Here is a 12,516-nt window from a genome sequence, read left to right as displayed (position 1 = left end):
TGTAACATGAATTGCAACTGAAATTTGATGACATCATCTGATTGAGAATGAAATTAGTTCTCAATCGACTGAGAAATAGCCACACCCTTTTTTTAAACTATGTCGCCACTGCTTGCATCGCCCTGCCTTAATTTGCCCCATCAAATGAGGTGGGGAATCAAAGGGCGGCGGCCGTAGGGGCGGGGTCGTCGTAGCTATGTACCATGCCACCCGTCATCGATCTCTCTCGAACTTCCTTCTCCGCGCCCTTCTTGGCATGTGGTTGTTCGCTCCATTAAGGTCCAGGAGTGAACAATCCCGCATTAGATTCGAAGTTTTAAATAGCCGGCTATATCCTTAAGAGAGCCTTGCGGCTACAACTAAGGCATTCATATGATATACCGAGAATAGCCGCTAATAGCTCTGCTAAGTCAATTTAGCCCCTTTACTATCAAAAAGTCAATTTAGCCCCTTTAGCCGCTAAACTTCCCGCTCAACCAGCCCAAAAAATTTGGACAAAATTTTTCTAGCAGCCCAATTTCGCAACCAAAATCGATTCCTCTTCTAACTCTACCAATAATCCCCACTTTTCCCTTCTCTCCCCCAAAAAAGGATGGGAGAGGCGACCATCGCAGCGGCATGCGCACTCCCACTCTCGGCGGCCCTTGCTGCGTGATGGAGCTCAAGCTCCTCGAAGATGGCTAAAGTTGAACGTGGGCGTGCTCATCCTCAACGAATATATGCTTCCGAAATTTTGAAACTTTTTATCTAGGAAAATCGCCTTATGGACTTAGATGCACAGTAGTATGGCTATAGCCTTTTATAGCTGATAGAATCGCCGCGGCTAGATGCAATAGTCCGCTACTTTGAACTTTGATTCTTTTTCACCGTTCCTAATTTTCAGCTAGCTGAAAACACAATTCGCTTCAAGTCATATCTCTCATCGTTCATTTGTGGAGACAGCGCGAATCTTGATGTCTTTCTACGTGTGTTACGCTCAGCGTACAACGTCAATAGCACCGTCCCGCCGGTTTTTTTTAGTTCGGTTTTTTCAGTTAGCTCTGGTTTTTTCCGGTCTTTTCAACTGTTTTGAATTTCGGGGTTCGTGTTATCTTGTCCATAGCGCACTGTCCTCTGTCGTTTCATTTGTTGGGGAGAAGAGGATAGGGGTGGAGCGGAGCGGAGCGGAGCGAGTCCGCGGCGGCGAGCGGCTGCGGCGGCGAGCGGCTGCGGCGGCGAGCGGGAGGGCTGCCGGAAGGTGCGGGCGGCGGTGGGGCGGGAGGGGGTGCCGGAGATCTGCTCCATGGCTGGTCGTCGACACGGACGAGGTGGCCATGGCGATGCTTCCATGGAGCGACCAGTGATTCGACGAGGTCGTAAGAGGTTTCGTCGGCAGCAGGATGGGTTCGTCGTTTATCCCCTCCCCTCTGTAGTTTTTCTCATCTAGTGTCGCTTGGTTGCTCGATTTTGGATCTGGTGTGGTAACGCTATGCCAGGATTTTGGTGGCCGATATCATGGGTGCTTTGTGATTGTGTCTACTGTATTGTCTAGCTAGGTAGTTCGTTTACAACACACATCATGTGTTTCCTCTGTTGTATACCATTGATTTTGTTTGTTGCTCGTCTGGATCTGGTGGTGGAAGCAATGTTAGCATGGTGGTTTGTGCAGGTGTGTTTGTATCTGGTTCCTCATGCTTTAACTATGTAGAGAAGAGTAGCTAGCTCATATGTAGGTACTTGTATTATCTTTCCTGACTGTGTTGCATGGATATATACAAGCATTTTTTGTATCTGGCTCCTTTAGTGTATGTAGTTCTGGTTTTGCTCATATGACTGCAGCTCCTTATTTTTTGTTTTGTTTTCATATTTGTTTTAGTATTATATAGATCCCATTGGTTTAGGGTTTTAGTAACATACTTGTGCTTGGAGCAACAGGTGTATATCTACAAGTAGTGGAGCTTGAAAAGATGAGCTTAGTGGAGCTCTGGGTCAAAATGACGCAGTCGTTCAATTAGGACATAATACTAGTTCATGGTGAGCAGCCCACGACATATATGATATATGTGGTACCTGTTTCTTTGCCTGGGCCGGAAGCTAAACGCTTGTTGGGGCTCCACTAGAGTGAGTAGTAGAACGGTGCATAGTGAAGTTTAGCGGTTAAGTTGGGCCTCCTGTTTCCTGCGTGGAAGTAGGGAATGGGAGCTGCGCCGAACAATAGTCCCACATCGCTAGTCGAACAACTGAACGACCTGCTTAAAAGGAGCCGTGTCCGCGGAGAGTTCATTTTTGTCAGTTCATTTTGTCTGATACCTACATTTTTTGTCTGATACCAATACTTTTTGATTGATTAGTCAGATTAGTTAGGATTATGGCAGTGTGTATAATATTTTTCCTTTTTTTATCATTGCATGATAAGGTCCTGCCCTGATTTTTATTAATATATGAAATGGTCCCATTTCTGATGGGTGTTATTTTTTCTGAATATATGTTTTAATATATATTTCTCAATGTATCTTTATCATTTATTCATGTAGGCATCGAGCTTATGTTCATTGGCGCGATGAATCTGATTGTGGGTCTTCAGATTTTGATTGCCACAATGAATTCAGTTCATCAAGTGATGATACAGAAGTTGTTACTCTTTTCTTTATTTTTCAATTATTCTTCCTTTCTGTCACTGCTTTTTATTCTATTGGTTTTTTTGAATTCTATCTTATATTCAAGGTTGTATTCCCTTTGTATTCTATAGGTTTTTGTCCACCCAAGGAGGAAGAGAATTTTAGATGATGCACTTTTTGAGTTTTTCAGCAAGGAGGTACTGGTGTTTCAGTTTTATGCATCTTATTTGTTGTTTATATTCCTCTTTTTGCATTGCAGAAAATCCTTTCTATCTTCTCTTTTCTTGTTATGTTCTTTTCAATTTATTTTTATTCTGCCTTTTTTATTATTGTGACAGGCTATTAAATCTCTTAAAAGAGATTTCTCAAAGTTCTGTAGGTCTTCCAATGTATGGAAAGAGGTGTGTTTATTCATGTGCATCTCGGACTCTCTTTTACATTCTTTTGGTGCCTTTTTTATAATATTTTCTATCCTTTGTTTATTTTTCTAATGTGTTTTCCAGAATAAAAGAGTAAAGAAATCTGGGATTGACAAGTCATCCTTCACTGTTTATTCAACCAAGTATTTTTTCGAAGTGTTGCGCCGCCTTACTGATGCTCAGAAGTCTGTTATTGAGAAGTTTGGTTTCCATTGTTTACTTGTTTTTGGCAAGATCGGCATTCCATCACCTTTTATCCGGTGGCTCTCTTCATGTGTCGATGCTCTCTCTTCGCAAATCATTGTTGATGACAAGATATTAAATGTTTCAAAAGATTCTTTTCATTTTGTTCTTGGTTTGCCAAATTCTGGAGCTGAGTTGGTCGATGACAGTGATGGTGGATTGGACTTCATTTTGTCTTTATTCAATTTATCAGATGCCCCGCACATTACGTTCTTTGGTGACAGGCTAAGATCTAGCGAACCGCTATCTGATCAAGAGATTTTTGTTTGTTTCATGCAAATTGCTATTTCTTGCTTCCTTTGCCCATATGCCAGTGATTGTTTAGACACCAGATACATAAGGCAGCTGGGTGATTGTGAACAAGCAAGGAATTTTGATGTTTGTCATATAGTTTACAAGCATCTTATTCATGGAATTACAAAAACTTTGAAGTTTGCAAAATCAAATGGGAGAAAACCTAAGGCATTTGAGTTCTGTTCGTATGGACTTGCAGTAAGCACTCTCTCTTAAAATATGTGTTCCCTTTTATTTTTAAATCATTTAATTTTATTTTTTAATATGTTGACTTTCGTTCTTTTTGTTATTTTCTTTTTGTTTTTTCAAGGTGTATTATCTAGATGCCCTTGATTTTGGTGTTCACATTGCTGGCAGTGGAGTTCCAAGAGCTGTTTCGTGGCGGGGCGACATGATAATTGAATTCTCTGAATTGGATCGTAGAAGCCGTACATTGTTTGGTAGGCGGCGGCTGAGACAAGATCTTCCAAGATGCTACTTAAACGTATAATGTCTTGTCCTTCTCATTTTTATTTTAGTCTTTTGATGTTTGTTGCTTTTTTCACGTTTTGGATAATTATGATTTCATTGATTTTTTCAAAAACCAAACGTGAGTAACACAAACACAGTGCATTGTGGTACCCACTTTGATGCAATGTCGGAGGAACAAAAGCAGGCCTTGCATGAAGAGTTTGGCTTTAAATTGTCTGGGAAGGTACTGTCTTCCTTATTGTACTCCTTTCTTTTTGTTATCTTTTTACTGTTTTGTTTTTCATGTACTGATAAATGCCTTTTCTTATATATCTGTACCAGACTATAGATGGCATCATTGATATTGCTCAGTCTCTGAATTCTTCTAAGTTGGGCAACAACAACTTGTTGCAGAGAGTAGCTCATAGTGTTCTTCTTTATTTGTCAAACTCACGTCCTTGGTACATTAGCAGCAATACCGTTCCGACAGGTATTTGGGTACTGTTTCCACGTCTTTTTCATGTGCTTTCTGTTTTTAATATAACATTTCTTCCTATTTTTTGTGTGTGTAGATACACATGTTGCCTTTGTATCCAATGCTTTTGCTAAAAATCAGAACATGACAGGTAGTAGCTCATTCATTTTTGTATCCTTGCCCTCCTTTTTTATTCTTTCTTTGCGAGTTGCTCTGACATGGTTTTTTTGTGAATCTTTGTTTTATTTTAAAAACAGCCCCAGTCATGCAGCCTCTACTTAAGGTCAAGTCTAGATTGGCCCTTCACTTGCCTGAAAACGGTTCACCTGGATTCTGTCAAACTGACCTTATATCTCCTATTGGTCGTATGAGTTTGTCGCCTTCTTGTGTTGGCAAGGTTAGTTGCAAATAATTGATTAACTGTTATCCCACCTCAGTTTGGTTATCTTCCATTGATCCTTTTTTTTCTTCACTGTTCTGATTTTGTGGCTATTGTTCATATAGGAAGGAACCAATGTAGCAGAGGTACCTGTTGGTGATAATGTCTTACCAAAAACTTTGAAAGGAAGCAAGAAAGCTCCAATCACTATTGGTGACACAACTCCAAAGGCTACTTTGGTATTCTACCTTTTTTCCTTTGCATGTTTATATTTATTTTTCACCCTGTTTTTCATTTTCTTTACATGTAGTCTTCATTTTCTAAAGTAGTTTCTATTTTTAATTTATTTTTGTAGATTGAGGACTCTCCCGAAGTTACTATCACTAAATCATTCTCTTTCAAAGACCATCAAAAGAAACTTGCTGTGGATGTTGATTCAGTTTACAATAGCAAAGTACATCAGAAATCTAGCACTTTTTGTAAATCAAAAGAAATGCCAGGAGCAACATTTAAAGCTGAGCCAGAAGTCGTTGAGTTAGAGAATGTTGATAGTATCATTAAGGAGCAGAAAAGTGCAGTCAGTCGTCTAATTATCCTGCAGCCTAAGAACACCCTTGTTTTTCCTTTAGCACACAATCCACGCTTTCCTGTATCAGATGATGACATTATGCATTTCAGTGCAATTGTTGAATTGGCATACACCAACCAGATTCAGAGGTACGTCCTGTTAATTGTTATCTTCTAGTTCATTACTTATTCTTTTTTTCATTATTATTTTCTTTATAGTATACTTCTTTTTAAATTATCGTGTGTTGTTTTCATTATAGGAACTATGCTCTTGTGTATCATGGTGTTCATTGCAGCTATGTTTCTCTTGGTCAAACTCTTATGCCTGATGGTCACATAGATAACTTCATAATCCCTTGCTTCTGCCGTAAACTGTTTGAAGATAATCATCCTTCAAAGTCTGGAAGGCATTACTTCTTTTCATACATTGGTGTATGTATAACTATGTACCATTTTCAATTTTATAGCTAATTAGCTTTTTCTTGTTCTCTCCCTTTTTGTATCAAACTATTAACTAGTTTACATTTTCTTATTTTTTAGGAAAGTATTCTTCAGTTGTCTAATCAAATGCACGAGAGCCTTGTTCGGACCTCATTTCTTGGTGCTGCTAGTGCAAGCAAGGGGAAAAGGCTAGATTTCTCTGATAGGGCATGACTGACTATGCATGTATTTTCTCGAGTAACCTGATTTTAATCAATTTTCTTTTTTGATTTTTAATGTGTTTCTCAATCTTGTTCATGCAGTTATTTTTTCCTATATGTCATGAGGATCATTGGTTTTCTTTTGTGGTTGACTTCAAGTGGAAGCTGTTTGCTTTTCTTGACTCTTTCTATGGTCCAAAATCTGAATATCAGTGTGCTGTCCGTGGCCCCTTAGTATGTGTCCTATTCCTCTTCTTCTTTTTATGTACATGATCTCTTGTGTATATGTTTTTATTAATTCTCTTTTTGTTTATGTTTTGACATAGATTGATAATTTCATTATTCTGTGGAATAAGATTTTTGACACTGATGTTCCTAATTTCAAGAGTTTCCAAGTTATGACACCTAACATGCCTCGCCAGAAAAATGCGTAAGTTGTCCTTTTTGTTTTTTGAATCTGTAACTTGAGTTGTCCTTTTTTTGTGTTTTAAGTGTGACATTAGTTTATACATTTTTTATAGCCTTTTTGATTTGTGTTTAAATCTGTAACCTGAGATGTTCCTACACTTTTTATTGAGCAGTCATGATTGTGGTGTCTTTCAAATGAAGTCTCTGGAAGTTTTTGATCCTACCAAGAGCTTGCTTAAGGAATTCAGCTGTAATGATATTAATCATCTCCGTATTCAGTATGCAAATCGTCTTTTCTTCCACAGCGGTAACAAAGCTGATCAGAGCTTAGTTACAAATTTCTATGTTAAGGTACAATCATAGCTTAGTCAATGTTTGTTGTTCTCACCTTTTTTACTGATCAATATTTTTGGTGCACAGGAGGATTTTGTGCGACAGCTCCATTGATGCATTACTTTGGAGTTCTAAGTGTTCACTTCTGCAAGATTGGCATGCACCTTTTTTCATGCAATGCTTGGTTGACGCGCCGCCCAGTTCCTTTTGCAAAGTATCTCGAAAATAGCTCTTTTCGAGGATGAAAACCTTTGTAGACTGTTATGTAGATGAACAAACTTCAGTTTTCTGGAGCCTCATCTTATTTTGTCTATATCTCTTTTTGTTTTGTATACACTATAGCTATATGTTTTGCTCGAACATGAGACTGTAACTACAATACTCTTATGTGTGTTTAGTTGCTTCTTTATGAACCTAATTTTTTTAAGCATTGGTTCTAATGATCATTGTTGACAGTAGGTTTTTGCATACAGTTCTCTGCTTTGTTTATATGTATGTTTTTTTTTGGGTTTGGGGGGGGGGGGTGAAAGGACACGGATGTCGCCTAGAGGGGGGGTGAATAGGCGATTTAAAACTTTTACGAGATGGGCTTAACAAATGCGGAATAAAACTAGCGTTTACTTTGTCAAGCTCAAAGCCTATATACTATTGTTCACCTATGTGCACCAACAACTTATTCTAAGCAATACAAGCAACTATGTGATAGCAAGATATACAAACTTATGCTAAGCAATACAAGCAACTATGTGATAGCAAGATATATAACTTCAAGCACGATGGCTATCACAAGGTAAAGTGCATAAGTAAAGAGCTCGGGTATAGAGATAACCGAGGCACGCGGGAGACGATGATTTATCCCGGAGTTCACACTCTTGCGAGTGCTAATCTCCGGTGGAGAGGTGCGGTTGCTTAGTGCTCCCGAACCTTGAGGTGTGGTTGCTCGATGCACACCAACGCCACAAAGGCCTCACCCCAAGATGCGGTACTAACACCACAAACCGAACGCCACGAAGGCGCCTCACCTAAATCTCCGGTGACCCTCGCCACAAAGGCCTAGGTCACGGTTCCACTAAGGGATTTCCTTCGAGGCGGAAACCGGGCCTTACACAAAGATTGGGGCACACATCCACAACTTAATTGGAGGCTCCCAACAAACCGCCACAAAGGCCTAGAATCCGTCTAGGGTTCCAAGAACCCAAGAGTAACAACTTTCTTGCTTTCACCTCCACGAATCACCGTGGAGAACTCAAACCGATGCACCAAATGCAATGGCAAGAACACCACAAAGATGCTCAAGTCCTTCTCTCTCAAATTCCAACAAAGCTACAAAAGCTATTGGGGGAATAAGAGAGGAAGAACAAAGGAATTCACAAAGAACACCAAGATCAAGATCTAGAGAGTTCCACTCACAAAGAGATGGATTTGATTGGTAGAAGTGTAGATCTAGATCTCCTCTCTCTTTTCCCTCAAATGGGGGCAAGAATCATGGAGGGATAGAGAGATAGGGCAAGCTTCTCAAGAACAACAATGGAGGAGAGAGAGAGTAGGAGAAGCTCTAGCCCAAGGAGGAAGAAGGGGGTATTTATACCCCCCAAGAGAATCGAGCCGTTGGGCAGAACCGGGCCGGATATTCCGGCCTAAGTGAGGGCCGGATAATCCGCCCCCGGATAATCCGGCCTCAGGGACAAAACCAGGTCAAAATCCGGCCAAATATCCGCCCCCTATCCAGAGCTGCTTTTCGTCTGGTCCTTAGCCAATTTCGGGGGGCCGGATATTTCGAAATATCCGGCCCGGATAATCCGGCCCGGATAATCCGGCCCGGATATTTCCAAAAAATCCGGCCAAAGCAAACTGCAGAAACACCAAAACTCAGACGGGCATAACTTTTGCATCCGGACTCCGATTTCGATGATCTTGGGCTCGTTGAAATCACAACAACGAGCTCTACAACAATATGCATAGAAACATCATAGTCCAGCAAAGGAGGATAGAAACAAATGATGAAAGGTTTGACCTATCTCAAAGAGACATACCGGTAAAACCTTCAATCTTGAAAATGCAACAAGTTGTCTATGCAAAAACCATTCTCAATGAACTAGAGCTTGTCATGAGAATAAGCACAAGCTCTAAAACATCACATGGATAAGGTCCAAATAACGCCAATAAAGATGATGAACCAAACTCGAAAACACAACAGGTGATCTATGCGAAATCCGTTCTCGATGAACTAGAGCTTGTCATGAGAATAAGCACAAGCTCTAAAACATCACATGGATAAGGTCCAAATAACAACCAAGAAAGATGATGCAAGGATGAAAAGGTTTGAGCTCTCTCCGAACGATACGATCGAGTTACTCACTCGAGAGCCCTCTTGATAGTACGGCAACTAAACTATAAACCGGTCTCCAACTACACTATGAGACCGGTGAGAAAGAAACCCTATCAAGAACAAACCTTATACTTGCGCATTCCACTTGAGCTTGATGACGACGATCTTGACCTCAACAAGATGGAACGCCTTTCTTGCTTGTGTTTGCTTGACGAAGTCTTGAGGATTGCTCCCCCATAATCAACCATGGGAGAGCTACTTCTTCGGCGCATCTTCACATAACCATGACCACCATGTGGATTGCTCCCCCATAATCCACCATGGGAGAGCTTCTTCTTCGGCGCATCTTCACATATCCATGATCACCATATGGATGGTAAGGCTCAAGCAAAGGATCTCTTCGAGATGGCTCATCTTGAACTTGCACATCATTTCTTCATTCTTCATCATGTTGATGTCTTGAAGTAACTTGAGGGCTCACTTCATCTTCATCTTCAAGACATACTTGACACTCGATATCCTTCATCAATTTCTTCTTATTGCAACCTTGAAGCCAACATATGGTTCAAGAATTGCCTATGGACAACTCCTACAAATATAACTCAATGCAAACATTAGTCCATAGGGATTGTCATTAATTACCAAAACCACACATGGGGGCTCCATGCACTTTCAATCTCCCCCATTTTGGTAATTGATGACAATCTCTTTGAGAGGGTTTATATAAGGAATTTAAGTAACAAATAAGTTGAATCTATAGAGCAAACTCCCCCATAATATATGCATGTGTGAATGATCTTGACTTTCATTGCATATATTGGCATTAAAAGCCTAGTGGAGTTTCCTCTAAATATTCAACTATGCAAAGCAACAAGATGCAATGCAATAAAGGCACATGCTTAAGCACAAAGCAAAGACATAACCAAATTCCCTTAAACCCTCCAAACTTCTCCCCCATTGGCACCAATTGCCGAAATGGGTGGAAAATTTAGAAGGCCAATATAGTGAGAGATCCTCCATAGCGTGTGCATTTCTCATAATTTGAGTGGAATCAAATGCACATATCCAATTACGAATATTCGGAAGGAGTCACACCATAGATAGGATCAAAGATTGCAAAAAGATAACAAAGTCAAGAAGCTTCAACAAATGAAGCAAGCAACCAAATGAACCACAAAGAAGATACAAAAAGAAAGATATTATGATAAGATCAAGAAGATTGCTCTAAATAATATGAGGAAGCTCCCCAAGGTTTGTGCACAAAACAAGACAATTTGCATTGGAGTATAAAGTGCACAAACATGGAATCATTACTCCCATAATATCATTCAAAAACAAAATATACCAAGTGAATCAAACTCTAATGATCACCAAAAGATAGTGCTCTAAATTAAATGAGGAAGCTCCCCAAGGTACATGCATAAATTAAAATGTTGTATTTGAATACAATATGCATAACATGGAATCCTCACTCCCTCATTACCATTTAAAACACAAACATTTGCAATAGATCATAGTTAGAAAATTAAGCTTAACACTTGCAACAAACAAATGGTTGAGCAACAAGTAGGAGGCACCATAATAAAAGGCTCAACCAAGAGGATATGTGAAAGGCATGATAAAGCATATTATGAGACTATTACAAGGATGAGCAAAAAGCATCATCATAGTCTTCAATGAATTATATTGCTTAGCATGACCAATCAACATGCAATAAAGAAATAAGATATCAAATGGAGATGCATCATCTCTTATGTGTATAAGTTTCTCTAAGTGAGCAATACCACAAAGATATTTATCCACAAAGAAACATGCACACACAAAATGGATACTCAAGAAATATAGTATGATATCCCAAAATGAAGTCATGCAATATACCAATAAGAATTTTTGCTTAATAGCATGGCAAAAGGCTCAATTTTATCTTATTGTACATTCATGAACTTCAACCACAAACAACTAAAATACATCACAAATATCAACAAGGGATAGAAGATAGTTGGGATGCATTTGAGAAAGGCAACAAGTATCACAAACGAGGATACTAAAAGAAATAACTCAATTTGCACTTTAATCGATATTGCACATGTGAGAGGCTTGAGGAATTGATATGCAATAAAATTGCTAGATAGGCATAGATGGGATGGGTGAATCATAAGCATGATTTTATATACTTCCCAACATATGTACTCATCTCAAATTACTCACATTTGCAATAAAGAGGTTTCGTTAAGACTTTTGCAAGAAGCACAATATTTGCAAATCAAGAGATTCATGCCAAGATGCAACCACATGGTTGGATGCTAGAAGAATATGCATGAGAAGATACTTGTTACCGAGATAGCATTGGTGAGGATGTAGTAGATATGTGTTCGTTGACCATCCTAGCTTGCCTCAAGTTACCATTGAGTCACCACTTCTCCCCAAGAGTGAGACAAGCATCCAATGGATATCCATTGTACCTAACACAAAGGTAAGTACAAAATGGTCCCCAAACTAATTGGGTCCGAAGTAGTTAGACACACTACAACATATAGGACAAACTCCACAATTCTATGTGCATATAGATATGAAATTGAATTTCATGCACATCTTAGTCAAATTAGGATTTGATGGAGTTTACCCTATATATTGGATCAAAGAAAGTGACACATGCCATAAGATATACATATATTAAATATGCATGCACAATACTTTCAAGAACCAAAGGAAGATACAATTTGGACAAAACACCAAATAAACCAAGAGACAATGGTTGTCCAAATTATATCAAAGAATCAAATCAACACAAGATTGACTCCAAAGACTTATCTCATTATAAGAAGCTAATTAAACCTAAGCACAAAGGAATGAGATAACCAACTCCCAAGAGAGCAAGGTTCCAACAAATAAACCAAACCCTCGACATTTGTTATGATGGCACAAAGTACCAAAAAGAAAATTCTATGTCTCCCAAAACCCAATTTTTGATAAAGATCAAGAGATGTTAAGCATTCTAATAATATAGAAGAGCTCCCCCAAGTTTGGTGCATTATCAAGGATTTTTTATATGAATACAAAATGCACAAAACTAGGATCATCACGCTACCTATATCTTCTAACAATGCTAAGAAAGTTTGAATAGACAACTTAGATCCATAAGATGCAAGGAAGACACATGGGAGTCAAAGCACAACAAATTCATGGCAATAAATAAGGCAAAATAAATACAAGAGCCAATGTAGATATGATCAATAAATATCTACCTCATAATTGATTACCAATTGTCCTAGGACAAGAGGTATTAGGAAATATTTCCCGGTGGTAGTTTGTAAGTATACATAAGATCATACTTACAACGAACAAAGCATATGGTAAAAGATAAGAGTTAACCATCATGCA

General features: G+C 39.1%; 1 protein-coding gene across 1 annotated transcript; it reads left to right on the top strand.

Annotated features, from left to right (window-relative positions):
• Positions 1 to 1,283: 1,283 nt before the first annotated feature.
• LOC124697765 lies at positions 1,284 to 7,211 on the top strand. The gene is made up of 18 exons (XM_047230308.1): positions 1,284 to 1,383; positions 2,514 to 2,610; positions 2,729 to 2,794; positions 2,936 to 2,998; positions 3,101 to 3,751; positions 3,864 to 4,037; positions 4,134 to 4,247; positions 4,346 to 4,493; positions 4,576 to 4,629; positions 4,736 to 4,875; positions 4,983 to 5,096; positions 5,213 to 5,574; positions 5,685 to 5,856; positions 5,965 to 6,072; positions 6,168 to 6,299; positions 6,392 to 6,495; positions 6,647 to 6,824; positions 6,894 to 7,211. The coding sequence occupies exons 1-18, from the start codon at positions 1,328 to 1,330 to the stop codon at positions 6,918 to 6,920; spliced, it is 2,760 nt and encodes a 919-aa protein (XP_047086264.1). The 5' UTR covers positions 1,284 to 1,327; the 3' UTR covers positions 6,921 to 7,211.
• The last annotated feature ends 5,305 nt before the right edge of the window (positions 7,212 to 12,516 follow it).

This window comes from Lolium rigidum, chromosome 3, assembly GCF_022539505.1.
Source record: "Lolium rigidum isolate FL_2022 chromosome 3, APGP_CSIRO_Lrig_0.1, whole genome shotgun sequence".
NCBI lineage: Eukaryota > Viridiplantae > Streptophyta > Magnoliopsida > Poales > Poaceae > Lolium > Lolium rigidum.
Note: the sequence above shows the minus strand (reverse complement) of the source record. Positions and strands in the feature narration are given on the sequence as shown.